Genomic DNA, 26961 nt, shown 5'->3' with positions numbered 1-26961 from the left:
CAGACAGTCAGGCGCCATCAATCAATTCCCCTGGAAACAGAGCCGGGGTAATGCCTGAACTCTGTCTGTGCTCCTTCTGTCGTCCTGGAAACCTGAATCGAAGCCCAGCTTACCTTGATCAGCAGGTCTTCCTTCCAACCATGAAGCTGCAAAGCGGTTACAAGTTGGGAGAAGGCACCCGGGGGAGGGAGGGGGTGTTCTGTAGCCATGGGCATTTCAATCTCATCCCTGCAAACCCTGATAGGCAGCTCTGACGGCCAAACACAGACCTCCTGCGTTGCTCTATGGGACCTCAGCTTATAAAAAGTACTGCGCTCCTAGGCTGGCTTTCACTTTCAGTGAGCAGTGGAGTGTGAGAGCTGTTGCTTGCTACTTGCTAGCCTTTGGGGAGAGACAGAGAGAGTATAATTGAGCTTGGATTTTTGTGGGAGTTTCCGGGGGGCCTCGGATTGGAGAGGGCATAACTCCAACATCCCTATTGCAATCTTGACCAAACTTGCGTGTTGGCTGGAGGAGACGCATATTCCTGTGAATATGGGCTCTCTAAGTGCAACAGGCGCCGTTCTGAGCACCACAAACCATGAACTGCGAACCGGTTCGGCAACGGGAAATGTCCATTGCGGTTCACGACTTCAGGATTGTCATCGGCACCGAACCATGAACCACGGATTCATTAAATTTTTTTGGTTCATGCTCATGTCTAGTCTGAAGCCTATTCTACTGTGTGTGCAACCTCAGTCCTGAACCTGGGCAGCCCTGGAAATTAATCATGCAATCCAGAGCAAAGTTACACCCTTGTAAGCCCATTGACATCAATGTGTTTAGAAGAGTGAAACTCTGCTTCGGATTGCACTCTTTAAGATCCCAGTGGGGAAATTCCAGTACACGTCTGATGGAAACATGTCAGGCAACTATGAGGATTTAATAATGTGTTAATTGTGTTCTCCCTCTCTCTCTCTTCTCTCTCAAAATATGTGAGAAAGGCAAGAAACCTGAACTGTTGATAATAATAATAACAATAACAACAATAACATTGGATTTATATACCGCTCTTCAGGACAACTTAATGCCCACTCAGAGCAGTTTACAAAGTATGCCATTATTATCTCCACAACAAAACACCCTGTGAGGTGGGTGGGACTGAGAGAGCTCCAGAGAACTGTGACTAGCCCAAGGTCACCCAGCTGGCTTCAAGCGGAGGAGTGGGGAATCAAACCCAGCTCTCCAGATTAGAGTCCCACACTCTTAACCACTACACCAAACTGGCTCTCCATAAGATGCTATGGCCCTTTTAAAAATAAGATGCTATGGCCCTTTTAAAAATAAACTACCAGTTGCACTGGGGTTATTATGGGGAGGGGAAATTTCTTTTTCCTAAATTTGCTTTTGTAGATAGGGCCATCTTATTTTCTTTTATTTTCTCTTTTAAAAGAGGGGGTTCTCTTTCATTCCTCTTTATAGAGAAATCAGTGCACCCTTTTGTAACTTCAACCTTTGTGGTTGTTTTAAGTTACACACCCCAGGGTGGTGCAAGAAATAGGAAGGTTTGAGAAGACCTTGTCAGGCCTCTTGATAACTATAGAGTGAAATTATGAAATTTTGCCGAATCCTCCCTCCAACCCCTCCTCTCTTAACATTTCTTTTTCAAAAATTTCAAAACAGAATTTATTAGAAACAGACTCCAAATTCCAAAAGAGAGGGAAAGAAAAGGATTGTTGGATTTCAGGGGGAAATGAGGAATTAAGAGAATTTCTCTTAGCAATGCCAGATTTGACCCTCTGTTTCATTAGATCTGTAAACATATAGGGGAATAGCTGTGCAGAATGGAAGAACAGAGGAAGGAGGGACAAAGGGATGAAATTGGCCCCTTTCCTCAGCAGAGCTGTGTCTTCAGAAGATAAAAAAGAAGTGATTTCACACCTTTCCTCCACCTGCATGGCTATTCCTTTGCATGAGTCCCGCAACCCTGGGAATGTTCTTTGTGCGAGTCGTAAGAGGATATGGGAACAGAGAGGAGTGCAGGAAAATTCTGCATGGAACAATGGGATCCATGTCACTGTTTTTTTTAAAAATTAAATTCCATATTCTAAAAGCATTATTTAAATGGGAGCTGTCATGTCATACATTTTAAAACTCTACTTTTTAAAAGTCTTAAGTGGGGCAAATCAACATTGTAGGTTGGCCAGAACATTTACTGTATCCATTTAGGTTACTGCCCGGGATACTAACCTTGAGCAATTCAGGACTGTGTTTGAGACTCTTTTAGCATAAGTTTAAAAAAATAACAGACAAGTAAGTGAACATGGCAGAGGTTCGTAAAGTTATTAATTCCATGGAAACAAATGAAGTTTTTGCCCTGTCATAACACTAGAACTCAGGGTCACCTAATTAAGTTGATTGGCAGGAAGTACTGGACCAATCCCCCCCAAAGTACTTCTTTGCACAGCGTCTAATTAATTCTCTCTCTCAAAATATGTGGGAAAGGCGAGAATCCTGAACTGTTGATAAGATGCTGGGTCCCTTTTAAAAATAATCTACCAGTTGCACTGGGGTTATTATGGGGACAAGTGGTGAGGGCCATTCTCTTAAATGGCTATAAAAGATTTGACAACTGTGTGGAGGATAAAACTAGGAATGGCTATTCACCATGACAGCTACATAGAACGTCCATGTTCTGAGGCAGTAGATCTCTGATGGATACAAATAATACAGGAAAACGATGCTGACTTCATGTATTCTTGTGAGTTTCCTGGAGGAATCTGAATGGCTGCTGTTTGAAATAGGATTTATTTATTTATTTATTTATTTATTTATTTATTTATTTATTTATTTATTTATTTATTTATTTATTTATTTATTTATTTATTTATTTATTTATTTATTTATTTATTTATTTATGACGTTTCTAAGCCACCTTTCCACCCCAATAGGGTCTCCAAGGCAATAAACACCAGAACATTAAACCATTTCAATATTAAACCATTTCAAAATTAAAACATCATTTAAAATATAACAGTATATCCAACACACGTAACAACACAACCAGGGGCGAAGACTAATCACAGTTAATGGGGGGATGCTAAACAAAACAAAAAAGACGATAGAAGCAGATGATAAATCTCCCTGAGGAGGGACTTCCAAAGTTTTAGAGCTACAACCAAGAAGGTCCTTTAGCAGGTTGCCACACATCTAGCTTCAGATGGTGGGGCCCCCTGAAGCACAGAAATGTTTCAAATAAGTCAGTATTGTCTTTTGAATTTTTTTCTGTCCCATTCTCCTTCTCTCTTCCTACCCCCTTCTTTTCCCTCCCTCCCCATACCCATCTTTCCCCATTCCCCTCCCATACTCTGTCAGGATGTCTCCGTCATAATCTGCAAAACTTTGGTACTGTTTGACTCTGATGATAGGGGCTGAAACTGGTCTTTGATGGGAATGTGAAAGTCTGCTGTTATCTTTCTGTTTTCTCTCTTTAGCCTGGAAAGCTGGGCCTCGTGGGCTTGAAGTTTCCAACACATCATCTCTGCTTTGTCTTGCTGCTCATCTATTGAACTTAGCTGTTTCCTGAAGGGAGTGGGGACTCTGGGGATGAGGCTGTGCTTACATTCCTATATATGCTATGTGCTTGTAGTGAAACGCCATTCCTGGCAAGGAACGCAGTAGGAGTATGATTCTAGTAGCTTATCAATAAAGTGCTTTAACACATGCAGTTCCTGGACTCATGCAGTGATGTCTTTGAGAGTTACTTGGTAGATCCTTACATACTCCTCCCCTCCCTTTCTTCTACTTTCCCCTCTTCTCTTCCTAAAGCAAGAATGGGTTTTTTTTTTTTACTCAGGAGCAGAAAAATATGAACTGTATGCTGTTTGCAGTAGTCTTATTTATTGTAATTGTACTCCCAACCTTCTAAAACAGAACAGTTGGGGACTGAACAAAATTAATGAAATTAACGTTCTCCAGAAATACTTTGTTAAAATGACGCAATGAATCTTGTCTGGAGTCAAATAGTTCAATAAACAAAAGAACACGAACTGGATAATAAATGTTTGCCATGGTCTTATTGATTTTAATTTTAAAATTCTACAAAAATGATTGTGTTGAATGTGCTATGCATGTATAATCCCTCCAGAATTTTACTGATGATGGGGAAAGGATTCCAAGCTGTTTGCAGTGATCCTATTTATCTTAATATTACTCAGAAAAAATGTAATTCAGATTGGTCTAATTTATTGCAGTTTTGCTTTGAATCTTCTGAAAAGGAGACAGGCTCTAATGGTCAGCTTGTAAGAAACCAATCACCTTCCATGAAATGTTTTCCAATGGTAATTTGGAAAACCAGTGAACTCCCAGTCATTGAGAACAAACCAATGGATTCCTATGGTCCTTCTCTGTCATTTGTTATTGTACATTCCCTTTGCATTGCATGGTGTATTAGGACCGAAGTTCCTGCATCAGATCCTCAGGTGTATATTTGAGCTGCAGATAATAGACACAGGGTTGTTGTGTCCCATGTTGTTTGCCTGATTGGAAATGCTGGGCTAGGCAGGGTAAAAAGACAGGTATTTCTACTATGCCTGTCTTTTTCCATTCTAGCAATAAAACAGCCTGTGGGATATACCCATTTCCAATCGGGAAAATGGCACTAGGGAAATCATTTGCTCCAGAGCGAAGATGCACCCACCCAAATGTTCAGTGGCAAAAGACCTTAAAAAATGACAACTGCAGCCAATCATACTAACAATTTTTATTGCCAAGAGGAATAAAATAGGGAAAGAAATACGATGTAAAAGAGCTGGGCAGAAAAAAGAAGGGGTTGGCTCTTCTTGTAATTTCCATGAACAGAAAGAGTTTCTCTCCATGATGCACACCGTCTCTTTCTCATTTCCACTGCAGCCCCAAATGCCCCCAAAATGCCGTTCCTGGAGGACAGACTTTCAAGAATAGTATGAATGGGGAGCTGGAGGCCTACAGTTAGAAAATCAGCAGCAGTTACACCTTGGGATGCCAAGTGGGAGCGTTTGGGAGCAAGACCATTTGGGGCAGTGAAGAGTGGAAAAAACAGTGTCATGTGAGACCACCACGACCATTTTGGCTCCTGCTGCTCTATTGAGTGAGTTTGGGGGCATACCACAGTGGCGGGAGGTTGTGTTCTGCAGTGGAAAACCTGGTAAGTCTAATTATTCCCCCCTTTCGTTCAGGGAAAACCTATACTAGATCCAAGCCAGGGTATGTCTATTAAATAATGGCTGGACTTGAAGAAAATATCACACACCTACACACACGTAATGGGCAATATGGAAAATTTCCTTCATTTTCCAATAACAACAACCGTCACAGTTGCAATTATGATTGTTTTCTCTTCCCAGCATGTAGCAGGAACACGAATCTCCCAGCAAACTCCTTCACTGTTCTGATGGTTGAGCTCCCTGCAAGCCTGAGGAAACACATTTATGTACGATGATTGCTTCAAAAAGAAACACAAAGAAAATCGTATAGAAGACTGTTATTTAAAGGAAAGGAGGTTTGTAGATTTGAACAGATGCCTCTGTGACGGAGAAAACACCTTGCTGAAAGAATGACTGAATGAAAAAAGCAGTTACGGAGGAGGAACCATATAAAACTTGATCAGGTTCTTCATAAAGGCACTGACCTTTACAACATGAAGTAAAAACAAGAGTAGGGACACAACACAGGGATAAAGCACATGCCAGGCTTGCAGAAGGCCCTAAGCTGAATCCATCAGTTGACAGGATCTCAGATAGAATGGCTGGAAAACACCATTCTGTGCTGGGGCATGCTACTGCACTCAGAATAGAAAACGTGGACCAAGAGTCTGGTGTAGTGTAAAGTAGCTTTACATCTTCAATGTTGCTAATCTTGAACTTGAGATGGAAAGAACAATGAAACAAAATAACTTATTTAAATAATGAGAAGATAACAGACTCATCTTGGCTGAAGGTACTGTAGTCCATGCTTTAGCCATAGCACTCTTCCTGAAAAGGGCAAATTGGCACAGGTACACTTTTGGGGGTGAAGATTGGTGGCTGGTGGCTACTAGCTACTGAGTCTATGTAAGTGGAGACTGAAGGAAACCAGTTGGCAGCTTGGGATGCAGCCAGTGAAAGAAACAAAAGACTGTTCTCCAGCTGACCAGTTTGGTGTAGTGGTTAAGAGCGTGGGTCTCTAGTCTGGAGAGCCGGGTTTGATTCCCTACTCCTCCGCTAGAAGCCAGTTGGGTGACCTTGGGTCAGTCACAGCTTCTAGGAGCTCTCTCAGCCCCACCCACCTCACAGGGTGATTATGGTTGTGCGGATAACAATAGTATACTTTGTAAACTGCTCTGAGTGGGTGTTAAGTCATCCTGAAGGGCAGTATATAAATGGAATGTTATTATTATTATAATAAAAGGGATTCCCGGGGAAGGATCCAAAAGCACATTGTTTCTAAAAGCACATTGCTGCCTGGCCCAAGGCAGAATGGATGCCAACTGGACAGGAGGTGAGTCAGAGAGGCTGGCAGACCAACAGCCCCCTCCTTGCTCCGGAGAGATGAGTAACTTAAGAAAATGAGGCTCCCAGGAAGCCCCTGACTCATCCCATCAACACCCAATCTCGTTCCCCTCTCCTTTCCACCCTAATCAAGCGACACCAAAGCTATTCAGGAAACATGGTAGCTTTTCCCATCCCATGCTAAAAGGGTCATCAAGCACCTTTCACACCTACAGTTCACCTTAGGAAACCTCTCCTAACTCCATTGTCCACCTCTGGAGACGGCCATTAAGCCATTGTTTTGGAAGTAAAGATGTCAGCTTGCCCCAGGGAGCATTTCTTCTTGCAGACTAACATGGCTACCCGGCTGAAACAAAGTTCCAAGAGTGTTGCTTCTGAATTTAATTTCATTTGGACAGACAACAGTTTTGGTGTCTGAATGTAAGTATGTGCTGTCAAGTTGCGATCGACTTATGGGTACCCCAGCAAGGGTCTTTCAAGGGAAGTAAGTAGCAGAGGTGGTTTGCCAGTGCCCTCCTTTGTGGACCTTGGTAGTCGCCCCTCCAAGTACCAACCCTGCTTAGCTTCTAAGATCTGATGAGACCGGGCTATGCCATGCCTCGTTTCCTCCCACAGAAACTGAAATGTAGACATAGAAAGGCACCCTTGTAGGGGAACAAATCTTCTCCTCCTCATTGGAACCTCTCTGTCTGCAGGTACTTCATTGGCAGACAGCTGACAGATCGCACTTTCCTTTAGTCAGTCCATCTTCAGCACTACCAACTGCTACTAACATGCAAAGAAACAGTGACCCAGCAGCTACAATAGGAAGTATTCTACTACGTGTTTTTGTCCGTGTATAGGACTGGATCACATAGGCAGGAATACTGAGGAAAGGTGCCCTAAGGCAGGATGTCAACATGCATAACACCCAAGTATCATACAAAGTCGTTCTATGGGGAAAATATAATACCATATGCAGATCTTCGTAGAAAGGGATAAAATATAGAAAAATGAAATTACAATGAAAAGAAAATATACCTTTGAGCATGTGCAGACTCCATGATCACTTGCAGAGCTGGTTCACACACTTATGTTACAAGAATCCTCGTTCTTGGATTACTCAGTATTTAGTAAGTGAAAAGCTTTGGGCTTCATGAGATACACTATATAACAGGGGTCCCCATTTTTTTTTGAGCATGTGAGCACCTTTGGAACTCTGACACAGGGTGGTGGATGCAACCACAGAATGGCTACCTCGGGAGGCGGAGCCAACTACAAAATGTCAGGGAGAGAGGTTATGCATAACTCTAATAATAACTCTTCAACATTTCAGGCAGAAGCTCTGTTTAACAGGATGACTTTTAAAATGAACATCTTGCTTAAAATGTTTTCTCACATACACACACAACAATGCACTGAAGATGCTTGTGCTGTGGAGGTAGTTACTGTTTTCTAAAAACATTCAGCAGGCACTAGGGAAGGTGTTGGTGTGAGTCATGGTGCCCATGGGTGCTGCACTGGGGATCCCGCTGTAGAGTAAGATCTGTGATACTCATCCACACATCTAAGTTACCACTTGGTGTTGCAGTCTTCCAGAGATGAACATGTACCCAAAGTAACCCAAAGGGTAGCAGAAAGTGCTGTCAAGTCATAGCCAATTTATGGCAACTATGTACGCTTTTCAAGGCAAAAGTTTGCCATTTCCTACCTCTGCATAACAACCTTGGACTCCCATCCAAGGCCAACCCTGCTAACGGTGCAACCCTAAGCAGAATCAAAAAGAGTCCAGTAGCACTTTTAAGACTAACCAATTTTATTGTAGCATAAGCTTTCGAGAATCAAGTTCTCTTCGTCAGATGCATGGTACAGAAACTGGTCAAATATAGAAGAGGAGGGGGAGGAGGGGAGGAGAGAGAAGATGCAATTAGGGGGGGGGAGGGAGGGTGCAACCAAAACATTCCTTTGCTAGTAAATGTAAACATCTCCTTTTGGTGTGGGGGTCAGTTGGAGTTTGCCGTGTTACTCCAGTTGAAGCCCATTAAAATCAATGAGCTTAGAATGGAGTGACTTTTCTTAGGATTGCTCTGTTAGCTTCCAAGATCTGATGGGCTAGCATGGGCCATCCAGGTCAGAGCAGTAACCCATATGTTAGGGGTTAAAGCAAAAGAGCTTTCAGATTATAGGGGAACAATTTACTACAGAAATGAAGCCTGGTACTTCTCATTTTTTAAAAATATCAAGCAAATCTGGAAGGAGTTCCTTGGGGAAAGGGACTTTGGGGGTGTGGGTCTCCTTGTTGAAATCTCGAACTTGGAACTTTACTTACTCGTTGATTGTCTAGGATATGCTTTTTTCAAAAAAAATAAATGTAAATCAAATTTACAAAGTGAAATCTAGGCATTTTTCAGAATTCAAGCACACTAGAATTCAGAAATATTGCCAAAGTTTAAGTGTGAAAAAAATGGTTTTAAATGTACTCTGAACATGCTCAGAGGCATGCTGAATAACGCTGAATTGAATCTTGGGCCCAAAACACAGAGGTATTTTCAAGAGAGTCAATAGTCCCTAACGAACCTTTTCCCACATCACCTGGTTACAGGTGATGCCCAAAAAAGAAACTAGATTGCAGAGTTCTCAATCTACCTTTCTCAGTGGCCAACATCTGATTTTAAAAAGCCAGCGCAAGGGCATTTGCAGTTCTTCACACATGAACATAAACAGCAGGAGAGCGCATCAAAAAACATCTGAAGTGGCACGCATGACATTTGTCTTTGCAGTCAAAACAGATTTCCTGGCTAAATACATAAAGTAGTATCCAAATGGTTACGAACTGCGACACAGTAGGTTAAAAGAGGTGAGAACTTCTGAGCATTTACAAATTAATGCTCTTCATTACTGCCTAATCCAGAGGTTCTTAACCTTTGGTCCATCCACCGCCATCAACATCAAATGCCACCCCAAAGCCACAAGAACAGAATCAGAACATAAAAACAATACTCCATACAAGGCAACTTGTATGATATATAGTTTTTATGTCCTAATTCTGTTCTTATGGCTTGGAGGTGGGGAGATGAGTACAATTCTCATATCTCAGATGTACCTTTTGTGATACCCTTGTACCTGAAGGCCATCTGCCAACTCCTTAATGTTATTTATTTATTATTTAACAAGATTTTACCCCACCTTTCTGTCTTCACAGGACTGCCAAACATACATACAAATTAAAATCTCGTTTTAAGGTTAGGCTTAATTCCTGTTTGCTCCTTTCAGGGGCCTGGGGGAGAAATCTAGGAGCTCCTCTGTTGGTTCTCTGAAACTATTCTAAGTGTGTGAAGGGACTGCCTGAGACCCCCAATTCCCCACTCAGTTGTGAATTCCCTCCAAGATTTCAAGATGGGGGGTGGGGCGTGATGGCGCCAGTTGAGACTCATTGAACTTACATCAATGAAGCAGCACCCAGGATTAAAACTACCAGTCTGCAGAGGAGGGGAAAGTGTCAAAATTTAATTCTAGGCATGCCAGATTCTCATGTTTGAAATCAAGAACTGGAAGGAAAGGCATCGGGCAATATCAGCAGCTATGGCCAGGTAGTAAGGTTGACAATTTTGTAATGACATGGCAGCATAACCCAATGGCCTACGCTTCTAAAGCTTCCAAAATAAAAAGGCTGGCTTTTCTTTTCAGAATGCTTTGCTTTCAATAGAGGCAAGGGGCCCTGCTGAGTCTCTTGATGAAGAGATGTTTTGCTTACAAGGATTTTGAGCTCTCCGGGAATGAAGCCTGTTATTTCTCAGGGCAGAGCCTTTGCATAGTGATTAGGTGGTTGGGTCGCAAGTCAGTATTCTGCTGGTTTGAATCCCACTACTACCGCAAGCTCAGTAGGTGGCCTTGGGTAAGCCACTCCCCTCAGCCCCAGCTCCCCAACTTTATTGTGGGGATAATAAGAACACTGAGCGTTCACTGTCCTGAACAGGGCACTGATCTGCCTAAAGAAGAGCGCAGTTATTATTATTGTTGTTGTTGGGTCCAGTAAAAGAAAAAAAGAACAAGGTGCAATAGGAAAGTTATTTATTGACCTCGATCAAGGTGGGACCGGAAGAAGTTTCTGTTTAAGATTCCATTTGCAAAATGTGTTGGGATCTAAACAACTTTCCTTGCCCAGGCAAGCCTGACCATGTCAGATCTCAGAAGCTAAGTCTTGCTTAGTACTTGGATGGGAGACCACTGACTAAGTTCAGGTTTGCTATGCAGAGATAGGTCATGGCAAACCACCTCTTCCCTTGAGAACCCCAGCAGGGGTTGCCATAAGTCTGCTATGACTTAACAGCACTTTCCACTGTCACAGTGCACCTTGGTCTTTTTTCCCTTTTACTGGACCTTACTGGCGCAGCCCTCTTTTTCCTGGCAGATCCTTGGGGATCACAGAAAGCCGTTCTATAGGCACTCAGAGGTTCTTTTTTGATCTCCCTCCTGGGGGCCGAGCGGGCGCGGTCAAAGAAAGAGGGGCGGGGCGTCCAGCCCATGCCTTGTCGCCGTCTCTCCGCTGACCGCGCCGGGCTGCAGGTACGGAGTTCGAATTTGCAGCCCTGCTCTTCCTACTTGTTGCCAATCTCATTCACGACAGCAGAGCCGGGGCGGGAGGCGGTAAGCGGGCGCTCCCTTCGTGCGAAGCAGTTGGCGGGCGGAGCCACGCGAAGCTGAAAAGCGACGGGGGGAGGGCCGCGTCCCCTCCCCGGCTGTGCTCGTGGGCGCTGCCTGCCTTCTCCCCCTGGCAAATCCGGCACAGGAGGGGCGGGCTAGCTCCGAGTCAGTGCGAGCGTGTAGGGACTGGGGGAGCAGCGTCTCTTCTCCCCGGCTGCTGCTGGTTTGCCCCCCGCCCGCGCCTTGCTGAACTGGGATCGAGACAGCACTAGCCGCCGGCCTCTCGTGTGCTCGCATCCGTGATGCGCTGAGCAGAGAAGCGGGGAGCAGCGAGCATCCTTGGAAACTCTCGGGGCTTAGGGGGTCCGCCTTGGCGTTCTTGTAACCCCTTCGGCCCAACAGTGCTAGAGATCTACCGAGGCGCGAAAGGGTGAGTAATTCGGAGGAGGCTGTAGGGGCGGCAGGTCAGGCGGGGCCAAGAAGGCAACTCTGCAGTCCTCGGTTGAGTTACTTGGGGGGAAATCCCGTTGGACGTCTGCATAGGTTCGGGCGGGATTGCAACATTTTCCGTCCGATGCCCGCGTCTTCAGGAGGCAGCCATCCCAGGGGGACTTACTTTTGAGTAAACACGTACGCAATCCCATGGTTGCTCAGGCGAAAAAAAAGAGAGAGCGTTTGTTTCCCCTCCTTCCTTTAGCTGGAAGGAGCAACCATCATTTTATTTATGCAAACAAGAGCGATCGGGAACCGGCTTATGAAACGGGCTTGGGTCTGCCTTGTGCTGCGTGGGGAAGAGGCGTCTCGCACGTAGCCCGCTTCTGGGCGCTGCCGCTTCGCCCGGAGAGTGGGGTCCCCGCGCACGTCCGTCAGGTTTCCTTTGCTTTCGTTTCTGGGAGCATTTCTAGGAAAGAGGGAGATGCTGAGGTGCTCCTTGGTGGCGGGAGAGTTGGCAGGTGCAACACACGAGTCAAAAGCCGCGAGCTGGTGGGTCTGTGCAGAAAAGCGCAAAGTTCGCTGTTGCAGGAAAAGTCCCTGCGATACTGCATGAAGCAGCGAGGGAGAAAACCCACATCCATTCTAGCAGGGTTTGCTGCAAAAGCTGCCATATGCAGGAGGCGTCTCTTGTCCATGTTTCCAGACCATTAACTCTGACGTCTTAATAGCCTCTTCCCCCAGACCGTGCATGCTTCAGTAGGCAGGAGAGGCAACCGGTGATCTATCTTGCCTCCCGCCTTTGTATGATCCTGTAGCTCTGTGTGTGTGTTTCAGGGAGGGAGCCCTGATGGTCTGTAATGGAACAGCAGGATTTGGGTCCCGTGGCACCCAGCAACGTTTTCAGGGTCTAAGCTCTCCACATGAAGAAAACAAGTCTGTGGGGATTCTAATATTCTCTGGGACAAGAGCGAAAAGTTCCTCAGAGTTACCCACTTCCCACCTATGGAGAGGATGACGGATCCTAGAGCACTGTGACTTACTGAATTACTTTGTTTGCTCTCTCTCTCACACACTCTCGCTCACACACACACAAAAGACAAAAGGTGTTTGTGTGTGTGAGAGAGAACAAGCATAATTCAGTGCCATGGGACCTGCCATCCTTTCAGCAGGTGGGAACTGGATACGTATACGGAATTTTGGCTCTTGTCCCGGAGAATATTAGAATCCCCACAGATCACAAGCGTCGTTTTCTTCATCACCTCCATGTCTTTGAAGAAGGTTCTGACTCTCAAAAACTTACACCCTGAAAATCTTGCTGGTTTCTAAGGTGCCACTGGACTCAAAAACGATGTAAACAGTTATTTGTGCCGTAATTGTAGTGGTGGGATCACCCTTGAATGAAAGGGGGGGCATGTTGGCATGAACATTTTAACCTTTTGAACTGTTTCACCTGAAGCCAACCTGCTTGGTTTTACAGCTGTTTTCTCCAAAATTTACCCATGTACGTCCTTGGCCATCAGCTCTTCCTTGGTGTTTGAATGCTCAAAGTAGGGGGCATTTTAAAAAAGGCTGAGGAGAACTGCCATATCTTGGAGCAAAATCCTTCTTTGAAGACCATTTCAGGCTCCGCCCCATCACCTCACTGGATTTTTTGTTTTTTGGCACGGTGTTTAATCAGAATTCACACCTCTATTTTTAAAGAATTACTCATTCGAGCACAGTTTGGAAGGACTTGCTGCCTGTGACACAGATGTACATCTTGGAGCTTCCGTTCTGCCATAGAGAAACGGAGCCTAGATGGTTAAAATGGGATTAAAAGAGGAATTGTCTACAAAGTTCTAACTTCTTAAAGGGCCTTTTAAATCTGGCTGACTCTTGTTGGAAACAGAATGCCGGGCAATAGAGACTATGGCAGTGCTTATATTTCAAGAAATTTAACACTCATCCATTGGGGTGGAACAAGATTGCACTCCTGTGCACATTTAGGCTTTAAATCTCATTAAGCACACTTGCTTCCGAGTAGTTGTGCATAAAACTAGTCTGCCTTTCTCGCTTAGGATCAAGGTGGATTACAGAATTAACACAATAAGATCCATATAATACATGCAACAATGAAGTAAAACTGGATTACAAAATGAGTAAGTGACATATTAAAAATCAGTATAATACATGCAAACACCACAATAAACACAGTATGATATATTTATTTGGGGAAATGTATATGCCACCTTTCCAGAGACCTGCTCAAGGTGGCTTTCAACTAACTAAAGTCATTGAAACAGCCATTAAAAAAACAAAAAAATAATTAAAACAAGAACTCTAAAAAAACTGCCTAAAATTTCAGACACTTGTTAAAAGTATCAACCTTGCTGAGAGCCAGTTTGGTGTAGTGGTTAAGAGCAGCGGGACTCTAATCTGGAGAACTGGGTTTGATTCCCCACTCCTCTGCTTGAAGCCAGCTGGGTAACCTTGGGTCAGTCACAGCTCTCTCGGAGCTCTCTCAGCCCCACCCACCTCACAGGGTGATTGTTGTAGGGATAATAATAACATGCTTTATAAACCACTCTGAGTGGGCATTAAGTTGTCCTGAAGGGCGATATATAAATCAAATGTTGTTGTTGTTGTGATGATGACGATGACTGAATTCTGAATAAACATGGATCATGTTTGACTGTTAATATGCCATCTGGATCTCTACCATATCTGTGGTATAATATTTTTTCCTCCTTGTTTTAATGTCTTTCCATACGGCTATACACAAACCCACTATGCAAGAAACACTGTAGGTATGAAATTGCACAGTATACTATCAGAGTTGATAGTAAGCTACCTGGTGCATGCACGCTCGCCTCTACAGAAAAATACTTTCCATTGTATCCAGGGCTTTTTTTCAGCTGGAATGCGGTGGAACGGAGTTCCAGAACCTCTTGAAAATGGTCACATGGCTGGTGGCCCTGCCCCCTGATCTCCAGACAGTGAGGAGTTTAGATTGCTCTCCGCGCCACTCAGCAGCGCGGAGGGCAATCTAAACGCCCCTCAGTCTGGAGATCAGGGGGCGGGGACACCAGCCATGTGACCATTTTCTCCGAGGCCACCCCACTGAGTTTCACCCCCTCTTTTCCCAGAAAAAAATCCCTGATTGTATCTACTTGTAATGATAGTTGTATAGACAGCTGTTTTTGTATCTTGGAACTTGGAATCTTGGAAGTTTAATGAACTGAGCAGAGATTTTGGAGAAAGAACTGTATTGGGGCTTTAGATTCTGATCCGTTCTCACTGTCTTTGGAGAGAAGGTTTTTTTTTAACATTAAAAGATAGTACATGAGTTGATGACTTGTGGTGGAATGTGGACTCAGCCTCCATTGAAAAGTGCTGTGATGGAAGCAGTTGAGAAAAATGTTAGTATGGTTTTGACGCCCTCCCCATTATTCCAGTCTGGGTAGTGTGAATTCAAGGAGAGGTGGGCATGTGGCTCTGACTGCTTGCTCTGCATGCAGAAGGTCCCAGGTTAACTGTCATTAACCTAAAATGGGTGGGTAGCTAGGAGATTGGCTGCCCCAAGCTCCTTGAAAGAAGATGAAAATAAATAATAATATACAATGCATGAAAATTGTGAGTTCTTGACAGTCGTCTGATACACGCCTGCCAGAATTTGATGTTAAACTTTTTGAGTGCTGAACATGTTATGTGTGGATGCAAAGAAACTGGTATCGTCTGTGGTCTGTAGTGACTAGCCAGTCCTCTCCTGTTTGGATGCCAGCCTGTAAGACTTAGCAATGGGAAGGAGGGAGAGCTGCTTGGAAGAGCACACGCTTTGCACGTATAATCCCCTCCCTCGGGTTCAAGTCTAGTTAAAGCAGCTAGGCTGGGGGGAAACCCCTGGCTAGTTAGCAGAAGTCACAGCACTGGGCTATATTGTCTGAGTCCATGCAAGGCTGCTGCATGTATCGATGCAAGGGCTGAGTATGCTGGTCACTGCATGGGAAGAAACTTCCCCAAAGTCAGAGCTGTTTAGAGAACTGCACCTCCATATGTGGAACCTTGCATTTTCTACAAGAAATAAAGAAATCTCTTTGATGAGGCTCCACTGTGTACAGAGACGTCAGTGCGTTAGAAATACCCATCTCTGTTCGAGAAAAGCATGCATGCAAATAAGCCCTGTGCTTTATTTGTAAATGAGAGTGGAGTGCAAAGGAGGGGGAGAAGGTATGATTGGATCTTTTACACACGGACTTTCTCTGTGCAATATGTTACCTCCATTTTTCCAGCTCACAGTGCATGCATACAGCGTTATGTAAGAAGGGTTAGTGCTGGCGAGCTGGTCAACATCTGTGGTGTATGGAGAGTCAGTGTATGGTGTAGTGTTCAGAGCAGGGTTTCTTAACGGGGTCTGCATGCCCTCCGCCCCGGATGGAAGCAATGTGCGAATCTGGGGGCATTTAGAACTTCTGACAACAAGTGAAGGAGGCTTGTGGGAGTTTAGAATTCTAAGCAGCTTCTTTTCCCCACTTCAGGTGGCTTCTAACAGCCAGTCGTGGAGCATAAGTGTAAACTACAGGGGGGCTGAGGGGCTCGAGCCCCCCCAGATTTGGCCAGGGGGGCAAGCAATGACAAACTCATATGAGGGACTCAGTTATAATGGCAGATGAAGCACAGGACTGTCCACTCCTATTTATATTACAATTTCTATGATTCTTTGGGGCTTTGTTCCTGTTTTTTTGCTCTTATGTATTTCTGTGTTTATTAAGAATTTATAATTTTAAAAAGGAGTTGCAGTTTATATAAACAATTTACAAATAAATGCTGCAGAAGAATTCAGAAACTCTGACGGAAGATATATGATTCTGAAAATCAGGCTTCTGGAAGGCAAGATTTACACACTAGCAACAATATAAGCGCCAAACAATTTAAGAGAAAATTTTTATGAAAATGTTTTCCAATCCTTTTTTGATTTTCAAGCAGGTAATGATCATGGGTGCCTGGGTCCCCCTAAATTTGTGGGGAGCCCCTCCCTAAATCCTCCACGGCCCTGCCTCCATAGATGGTGGCAATGGAAGCCCCTCCCTGTGGTGTCATTGGCTTCTCCCTATGATGTCACTGGACCCCGATTCTTTTAAGGACCAGCCCCAGCCCCCCAGCCCCCGGGAAATTGGAAAGTCTACGCCCCTGCCGTGGAGTGTTATTTTATGCTACTCACCCCACCCTGTGTATAAAATTCCAGGCTCTTAAAACTGTGACATCGAACAAATAGGAATCAAACCTTACATTAAGGAATTGGCTGATGCTGAAGGCACAAGGGTCTCATGGAATATATATCTGAGATCTGTGTATTGAATGCATATTATCATACTTATAACTATATTAATGACAAATGGGAAACCTGCAAGGACTTACAGGGGTCACCTGTATCCCTTTCCCCACACTATTTCCTCCTTCTGTCCTCTTGGCAGTCCTCATGTCCTCTCCCCTTTCCTTGCTTCCTTCTCTCCTCCCTGCTCACCAACCAATCTTTCTTTTATTTGCGCCCCCCCTCCACTCTTCAGTTTTATTTTTTTTAATTTCATTTATACTCCCCTTTCTCCACAATGGGGAACCAAAGCAGCTTACATCATTCTCCTCTCTTCCATTTTATTCTCAAAACAAGCCTGTGAGACAGGTTAGGCTGGGAGAAAGCAACTGGCCCGAGGTCGCTCAGCCAGCTTCCGTGGCAGAATGGGGATTTGAACCTGGGCCTCCCAGGCCCTAGACTGACACTCTAACCACTACACCACACTGGCTCTCATGCTGTTGCCTGGTCAGGAATGCTATTGTTATATCTCGTTCTTTTCATTTGTGGCATTCAAGACATTCAATGATAATATTCAGGGCTTTTTTTCTGGGAAAAGAGGTGGTGGCACTCAGTGAGTTGCCCTCGGAGAAAATGGTCCCATGGCTGGTGGCCCCGCCCCCTGATCTCCAGACAGAGGGGAGTTTAGATTGCCAGCGGTGTGGAGGGCAATCTCACCTCCCCTCTGTCTGGAGATCAGGGGGCGGGGCCACCGGCTATGGGACAATTTTCAAGAGGTTCCGGAACTCCGTTCCGCCATGTTCCAGCTGAAAAAAAGCCCTGATAATATTGCATATCTAATGAACAGTAGTGGATTATAGGTTATTAACCACTTGGTTGGAGTATCTGAGAACAGTGGTTGTGCCTCACCTATCCCACAAGGTTACTTGTATGGGTAAAATGGAAGTGCTGCTCTGAATTTCATGAAGGAAGGGCTGGATAAAAGCATCGGAGTAATAATGTGGGTATTAGGGAGAAGGCCATGAGGCACAATCCTGCTTTCTCTCCCTCCATACACTCTTCTTGAATTTCCCACTTAATCATGTAATTTAGGCCCATAGGCAGGTATGGAGAAATGTACCTTCTATTACTACCCCCCAACTTCTCTCATGGAACCACCAATGAATGTGTTCTGTTGCCTTTCTTTCCAGTGCAGGACATACAAAACTCTTGAGCCATGGATGTATTCATGAAAGGATTTAATAAAGCCAAAGATGGTGTTGTGGCGGCAGCAGAGAAGACTAAGCAAGGCGTGGCAGAAGCAGCAGGGAAGACGAAAGAAGGCGTTCTCTATATGGGTAGGTGAGCAAAAGACCCAAACTTAGCTTGGTGTCTGCTTGCTTTTTTTTTTTTTTTTTTGCTCTTGAGTGGAGACAGCTATGCTGTGAAGGGGCCCGGGCCGTGGCTCAGTGACAGAACACCTACCTTGCTTGCCGAAGGTCCCAGGCTCAAATCCTGGCCTCTCCATTTAAAGGAAATCGGGCAGCAGGTGTTGGGAAAGACCTTTCTAGCTTTTGCCAATCAAAGTTGGTAATGCTGAGCTAGACAAACCAATGGCTTGGTGTAAGGCAGCTTCATCCATCCAGCTGTTTTGTGTTCAACCTTGGCCATTTCCACACTGCTTACCTTCCCTCGGAACGACCCGGAACATCACGCAAAAAACGCGATCTTCCGTGTTTTTTGCGCAATGTTCCAGGTCATTCCGAGGGAAGGTAAGCCATGTGGAAACAGCCCTTGACCTGCTGGCAGGATGATAGAGACCAAGCCTACCTGGGAAGAAAGCATTCAACTCAGGATTGTTTGGTTGACCATACGGGCTGAGAGGGTGAAGAAGGGAATGAAGAAGGACAGCAGTGACAAAGTGAACACTGGCATAAACTGGGAGGAAAATTACTTAAAGTTTGGAAAAAAAAGATCTCAGTGGGCACCAACAGCGGGTTGTTGTGATAGTGTGCAGCAGTGGAAGGATAGTAGGCATATCAATACTACAGCGCTGCTACGCTCCTTTCACTGCCATGGTTTTCCTCAAGCAGTCCTGGGGATTTGGGTTTGTTAAGGTGTTGAGAATTTCTGTGGAAGGCTGCAGCTCTCCGGGTTCTCTAGAAAGTGGTATGGTTTGACAAGAGATTGAAATACAGATATGCCCAAAGAATGACCTAGATCTTTGAGATGTTTGTGGGGGGTTGGGGGTGGGGAGGCAATGTTGCAGGTAGAATTGCAGCAGCCAAAACAGTGGCCTGGGAAGAACTGCAGTTCCTGAGAAGTCCCTGTTTCCTAGCAATCAAACTGGTAGTGGCTGAGAAATTGATATATTTTTATAACATCTTTATATGCATGATGATCATACGCCTGTTTGTTCTGAGTTGGTGGTTCTGGTAGCATCCTGGCCACTTTCTGGATGCTGACTTGTGTCATCACTGCTAAGCTCTTTGGTGTTTCCTCCATCTTGCCAGTGCGAAGCACTTCAGTTTACCCGTAGTTTGGCCATGCACTTGTCTTCACTAGGGCTGGCGAATTTACATTAATTGTCTGAGCAAAACTGTGCCAAGCAGCAAGACTAGCTGTTGATACGTCCATGACATGTTTTTATCGGCTGTGTGAAGGAAGCGGAAAGGTGCAATATCCTTTATGGCATCTGGAAGTGTTTGCAGTACTGTTAGATATCTAGTATATACATTCAACAAAAATTAAGTGACGGAGCTTTTCTGCTTTAGGCTGCAGATAGGGCAGAGATCTCCCATAGGAAAAAAAATCCACATATGCAGAAAACTAGCACATCAGCCATGCTGGTTTTCTGTATGTGGAGTATTTTCCTTCTTGTATTCAAACTCCCCCCCCCTCCCTGCAACTTGAAATGTTACATTCCAGGGAAAGTGCTGTGATTCTGCAAAATGTATAAATCAGGCCTAATTCATTTATTTTGGAATGTGCTCTTATAGGGACAGCCTTTCATTAGATGTACGAAATGATAAAGTAGGATAATAATTTTTTTAAACGCAGATGAGTAAAATTACATTGGAAGATACCATGCTAAATGTAAACTGAACTGCAAATTGGGTGCATTGAAGCAATTGCATGAGTATTTTGGCGTACAGTGCATGCCCCTTAATCAAATGTGCATTCATGGCATGCCAATTGGGCTGAATGAATTGATCCTCACATAAAGCAAACTGGAAGGGAGGCAGCAATGTGTGCTTAAAAATGCTGCTAGTTGGGGGTGGGGGAATGGTGGGTAGTATACAGTTGGCATAAGAGACTGCATCACTTGTATTATATAGAAGAAGGTGCCCTTGTTGTCCGTGGGCACACTTGTTTTGCAGACTTGGGGCATAGTCCAGCCAAACCATGAATTTAGGACTGGTTTGCAAATGCATCTCACATATGTCTGAATGCAAACCGTCATGGACAGTTTTATTTCTCTCCCCGACACCTTAAAAGGAATTTACTTGACTCCCAGACGAGTCATCATCAAGTGTATGTTAGTCACCTACGGAGAAATCAAGTGACATAACTTGCTTGTATGAAGCTACCATATACTGATTTATACCATTGGTCCTTTGAACCCAGGGTTGTTTACTGTCCACAGGGGACTTACAGAGACTGTCCATGGAGGGACTTGTGAATCATGTAGTGTAACCCTCCTGCAGTGCAGCCACATTATCCCCGGGGCCATTCAGCCTCTGCTTAAAGACTACCAATGAAGGAAGGGTCTGGCATCTCAAATGCACAGGTTCCACCATTGCACACCTTTTCCTGAACTTACTTTTGCCCTTAAAGAGGGGCTTGGGCTGCACTGTCCCTCTGCAGAGGAGGTCTGAAAACTTGTCACCAGGGCAGCCGGGCCAGTTGCTGATCTGCATGACAATTTACAGAAGCTGTGTCAGTATTAAAAAAATGCTGCCTTTTTGCTGCGATTGACTTTTGCCCAAGGGCTCAGCTGTTTGGTTCAGTTTCTTTCATGTTTATTTAAAGCATTTTTTAGCTACCCAGGACTTACCAAGACCTGTCTTTTGGGGGTTTTTTACTCAGCAGAAGTAAAAAGCAGTTCAGGGGTGACTCTTTCTGGGGAAAGAATGGTAGGGAAGGGAAGTTTCCTTCTCTTCGTATGCAACCATATTCCCCAATAAAGCAATCCCAGCGCCTGAATTTGTGAAAGGAAAGAACATCATTGAGATTGTAAGGCGTGCTTGAACCCTGAGCTGAGACCCAGTGGTTCTGTTCAGGGTTCTTCAGATTCTCAAAGCCTTTTATAAGACAGGTTAGGCAGTGAAGTGACAGGAGATGGTGTTTGGAAGTAACCGCATCAAGGGCCTTGCCCGGGGGTCATTTCGTAGAAAAAGAGCTGGAGGAACTCATTAGCATGACTTATTAGCATATGCCACACCCCTTGACTTCACCAGAAGTGTGTCATTAGCATAACTGATTTGCATATGCCACACCCCTGACATCACCTATCCTGGCTGTTTTGGACCCAATCCTGGCCATTCAGGACCGAAATTGGGCCCAAAATGACAAAAAGGGGCTGAAAATGGCCAAAAAGGGCCCCCAAATGGTCAGGATGGGGCCACTGCTGAGTGGGAGAGTGATCCACTACCCGTCAGAGGCCTGATCTGGGCCATTTCAGCTCCAATCCAGGCTGAAACGGGCCCAAAATGGGCGAGAGTCAGGTGGGCGGGGCCACCTGACATGTGACCTCTTCGGTGAACTGCTGGAACTGCCTTCCTGCGCGCTCCCCCTCGAAATGAACCCTGGCCTTGGCCATCTTGCTGTCCTGCAGTTTAACCCAGCCCATTGACAAAGAGGGCTATCAAGTTCAGTGGACGTGTCTTCTTGAAGAAGCTGGAACCCAGAATGTCTCCCAGAATCTTCTGGAGCAGATTCTTCCAAGTATTTCAACAGGAATGATGAAGAACCAGGATTTGAAATAGGTTTGCGCATAACAGTGGTGTCTTCTCAACACCACCTTTCAAGCTGCTCCAAGGCTAGTAGAAAACATGCAATACATGTCTTAAAATGTACAGTGTGGCCCATGGTGGCCGCTCAGGTCAAGAAAGCTAGATCCAACTTTCAGAAGCAGGTTTAAATAATGACTTGGATCTTATACATCCCTTTGTAATGGAAAGCTTATCCACATCTCATTAAGATTTCCCACTTTTCAGTACAAAGATCTTTTACTCTGAGCAGAGTTTAGTCCTTGAAGTGAGACATGAAAACAGCTTTCACTCCTTTAAGAGAGATTGTTTGTCAGTATAAAATCATTTATAGGGTTCTTCTTGCAGTACACTCCCCAACAAGACATAAAGACTCCTCTTAAGAGATTAGTTTCTTTTATTAAAATAAACTCTAGTCTTTTTAGTAAAGTAAGATATCAAAATATAAATGCTTACTAAGATAAAACTTTTCAATATGGAACAGGTGAAGGAAACAAGAATGAAATCTCCTAACATTTCTCAATTAAATCTAAGTTTAAATCAATCATAGAATCATAGAGTTGAAGTTCCCGTAACACGTATTATAAGAATAAGTTTCTCACCTATATCTTCATGAGATTTCTTTCAGCCAAAACTCTGATCTGCTATCTGGATTAGCACTTTTATATGTTATCTTATGCAGGAATCGAGGATTTTTTTCATTTGATAGCATAGACAAAGTATGATTGGTTTGAGATTTAATTAATTATTCATATTTTCAATCGTGTTATTCTACTAAGCCAAAAAGTGGCACTATGTCCAGCTGCCATAAGCACTTCACAGGGTGATTATTGTTGTGAGGAATAATATAACATACTTTGTAAACTGCTCTGAGTGGGCATTAAGTTGTTCTAAAGGGTGGTATATAAGTCGAATGTTACTATTATGATTATTCAGGGCTTTTTTTCCTGGGTAAAGAGGTGGTGGAACTCAGTGGCGGAACTCAGTGCCGCACAATGACGTCACTTTGGGTCAGCTGGAACGGGGGGGGGAGTTTTTTAAAGTTTAAATAGCCCTCGTCGAAAATGGTCACATGGCCGGTGGCCCCGCCCCCTGATGTCCAGACAGAGGGGAGTTTAGATTGCCCTCCGCGCCGCTGTGCAGAGGGCAATCTAAACTCCCCTCTGTCTAGGCATCAGGGGCGGGGCCACCGGCCATGTGACCATTTTCAAGAGGTGCTGGAACTCTGTTCCACCACGTTCCTGCTGAAAAAAGCCCTGTGATTACTATTATTAAGATAAGAGATATAAATCAGTAAAAGATGACAGGAAAAGTTAAGTGAGCAGATCGTCATTGGTCCATTCTAACAATTAGAGAACATTTATCTGATACTGTCCATTATTTTTAATTGGCTGTCAGAGATGAAAGAGCACCAGTGTTGTTACACAACATGCTAGGAAAAACTTCAGTAAAGTTCATACAGAGTTCACTAGAAAACACATGCATCACTAAGTATAATGTGCTCTAATCCATATTTCCGTGACACCTTCTGCTGGTACGATGTCGTGCTTCTTTGTAGAGCTTGGTCCTCTGGCGCTAGGTGCCAAAGAAGAAAGCTCCTAGCACCCAAAGATTGTTCTCTGCAACAGAGGACCATGCTATGCAAGAAGGAAGAAAATACTCAATTCAAACCATAGTCTCCAAGAGCAAATCTCCTACTCGTCACCAGTTTTACAGGTCGAGTCAAGGAGTCTACTCTACACTGGATGTTAGGCACTGCTGTGCAATCCTTAATCTATCCTGAATGTCCAAACCGTGAACACGCATTCCAACGTGCAGATTCTCCTTGTTTCCAGTCCTTGACTTTATGTGGATAACTAGTGTGGCTTAACAATAATTCTACATCAAGAGTAACAATGGTTGGCACCTTGGTGACGGTAGGAAGTGCCATCAAGTCATAGTTGACTTATGGTGACCCCTTGTGGAGTTTTCATGGCAAGAGACTAACAGAGGTGGTTTGCATTGCTTGCCTCTGCAACCCTGGTCTTTGTTGGAGGTCTCCCATCCAGTTACTAACCAAGGCCAACCATGCTTAGCTTCCAAGATCTGACGAGATCAGACTGGTCTGGGCTATCCAGGTGAGGGCTGTTGGCATCTTAAAGACTATCAGATGTACAGTGTAAAGCTTTGTAAGCCAGAACCCACTTGGCCGTGAAGGGACCCACTTGGAATGAGGCCTCTCGGTTGCATTCTTTTGACGGATTGCTTGAAACCCGGGGCTACAAACAGCAGAACAGAAATGGGTGCGGAAGGGGCTGTTTGCTGTACAAGATGCTGATCAGATGGCCACAGGATTTCTTTGAGAGAATAGAGTATCCTTCATCTTAGTCTGTGCAGTTTGTAGATTGCGATGGATTTTTTTTTACTTCGAGCCCATTTGCCCCTCTGGAGTTTTATCTATAGTTTTAGGGATCAAGTGATATCCCAGTGCCCAGGTGAAATGTCTGCCAGAGTAACTGGTGACTTATAGATAAGGAATGAGATTCCTGTATATTGCAGGGATCCCAGTGGTGTGAATTGCACCTGTATTTGTTCTGTGTTGGACGGCAGGCTATCCAGTGGGCTGGATTTGCCCCTGTGCAGTGTCTCCAAGCATGAGAGTTTTGTTTTTTGAGTCCCCTCACTGTGGAAGCTAGCCATTCATTCATGTCGGAGAAGCTAAAGGGTGCCCTCAAAGGGGAGGCTTCCTTCATGAGGATGTCACTCAAGGGGAAGAGAGACCCGTCCCTTGCTTCTCAAGAACTCAGTGTCCAAGAAGCAGGCTTTGCCCCCTCTCCACTGTTAATCCCATACTTGCAGCATGCCGTCTTAAGCAGAGTTGCACCATTTGAAGTCAGTGGATGTCAGCAGGCTTAGAAAGGTGTAACTCTGCTTTGGGTTGCAACGTTGGTCTCAGAATCCTATTCACGGCAGTCACCGAGAGATTAGTCAGCCCCTACGATAGCTACCTAGAAGCTCCCTATTCAGAGGCAGTATACTTACGGACACCCACTGCTGGTGGAGGAAACATTAGGGGAGAGCTTTTTCCTGTTTGTGGGTCTTCCAGACACATCTAGTTGGCCTTTGGAGGAAGCAGCATGCTGCACTAGCTTCCTTTTTGGCCTGATGAAGGCCATCTTCTCAGCTGCATAGCCTCATGTTAGGCATTTCTTATCTAGAGACCATTTATGTGGGTTTCTGATTGGTGCAAAGAATTGGAGCAGCTGATTTCGCTCCCCCCCCCCCAACCCCGCAAGGCGTGATTTCATGAATCATACTTCATGACTGTTGTGAGGCAGCTTTCCCATAGATATTCAGCATTAGAACATGCGTTCCCTGAGCTTCATTATTTCTCTGGTTTGGGGGGGGGGTTTGGTCCACCATATGGTAAGCCAGTCAGCGAAAAGAAGCAGAAAGCCATATAATTGCTTTGCCTGAAGGAAAGCTCCTGCTTCTTACGCTTGCTGGAGTGGACAGCTCCTCTTCCAGTTTCCAATTAAAAGGCAAGGCATGTTTTGCTTAGCGCTGTGAAAAGAGCTTCATGCGGGTTCCTCCCACCTGGTGATTTGCAAATGGATCTCCCCCCCCCTTCTCCTCCTTGGTAATTTGTTTTCCTTCCTTTAATAGGTCTGCATCACAACATTCAAATCAGGAAAATACTAATCTGGATGCATGCCAGCAAGTCAAATTTGGAGAATTTAAGATCGTGATGGATGTAACAGTAAACTACCCTTAGTCTCAAAAAAAAAAATTTGCTCCTCTTTCTTCCCTACCCCTCCTGGCAAAAAAAACACCATTGTATGGTTTCATTTAGTGACCCCCCCTCTTTTTGCAGGAGAACCCTGGCCTGTACTTGTTTCCCCTGCAGAGATTCGTTTGGGCCAGGAAAGGATGTTTTGGGGCCCAGCAATAAAGTGAGGGCATATTACTTTATTGCTGGCACTGATCAGCTGTGGACCTGATTGGTTCATTGAAACTTGGGATGCCCATGGAAGGCACAGCTCAGTGCTGGAAACTCATTATCCCATCTCTTTAGACTTCTGTAAATAGGAGGGGAGTTGCTTACATTGAATCAGGATTGTGGCTTGGGGGAAGGCTGCTCACTTAACCGTTTCCCCTGCACTGATGGAAATGCATTCCCTGCTGTCGTTTGCTCTGATAGGGAAAGTGTATATGTAGGGAGAATGGAATATAAGAGGTGAGTATAATCTTTAAACTCCGTAGTGGTTGGAGTGGTAGACTAGAATCTGGGAGATCCAGGTTTGAATTCCCAATTTTTTTTTTATTCCATGTGCATTGACTCTGCTACTCTGCTGGCTTTTCCATACAAGACCTAGAGAATTTTGATGCTAGAATCAATCCAGAAGAGCTTCAGGATGTAGGAATTGTTTGGGGCTGAATTTTAATGTGTTGGGGGTCAGTTGTTGCCCTCTTCCCTTGTGCTTACAGCAGCATAGGCTGCAGCAGTCTCACACCACTCAGGAGTATCACAAAGGTGGGGCCACTCGCACAAGTCTTTCCCACCCAGTCATTTTCCTTCCTTCTGATTAGGCAACAGTCCTACACCTTGATATTGAGTGATTCCAGGTGATATGTGATATCACCCTCTATCATTTTGCTATTATGTTTGCAGGATGAGTTAATGGGAGAGCTCCTGTAGAAAATGTTGGGGTGTGCAAAATCAAAAAGAGTCCAGTAGCACTTTTAAGACTAACCAATTTTATTATAGCATAAGCTTTCGAGAATCAAGTTCTCTTCGTCAGATGCCTGATCAAAACTGGGCAGATACAGAAGAGGAGGGGGAAAGAGAGAGAAAAAAGGGAGGGGGCATAAATCACAAGAAGGCAGAATGCAATTAGCATGGAGGCTATCAAAACATTCCTTTGCTTGGAAATGTAAACATTTCCTTTTGGTGTGCAGTCAGTTTGTAGCAGTGAAGGTATCCAATTCCTATGTAGTATAAGCCTTCGATGACCACAGCTCTCCCTGCCAGCTGCATCTGACAAAGAGAACTGTGGTCCCCGAAAGCCCACACCAGGCGTCACTGGGCTCCCCCAGATCACGCCTCTGTAAAGAGAATCTGTTACCTGTGGTAATGTGATAACCATTCATAGTCTCTATT

General features: G+C 44.6%; 1 protein-coding gene across 1 annotated transcript in view; it reads left to right on the top strand.

Annotated features, from left to right (window-relative positions):
- Positions 1-11323: 11323 nt before the first annotated feature.
- Positions 11324-26961, top strand: part of SNCA (synuclein alpha) — a 77467-nt gene continuing 61829 nt past the window's right edge. The window contains exons 1-2 of the mRNA XM_054990246.1: positions 11324-11559; positions 18042-18188. Of these exons, the coding sequence (XP_054846221.1) occupies positions 18068-18188 (121 nt within the window). The 5' untranslated portion in view covers positions 11324-11559; positions 18042-18067. The remainder of the gene's footprint in view (positions 11560-18041; positions 18189-26961) is intronic.

This window comes from Eublepharis macularius, chromosome 10 (genome assembly GCF_028583425.1).
Source record: "Eublepharis macularius isolate TG4126 chromosome 10, MPM_Emac_v1.0, whole genome shotgun sequence".
NCBI classification, from domain to species: domain Eukaryota; kingdom Metazoa; phylum Chordata; class Lepidosauria; order Squamata; family Eublepharidae; genus Eublepharis; species Eublepharis macularius.
Note: the sequence above shows the minus strand (reverse complement) of the source record. Positions and strands in the feature narration are given on the sequence as shown.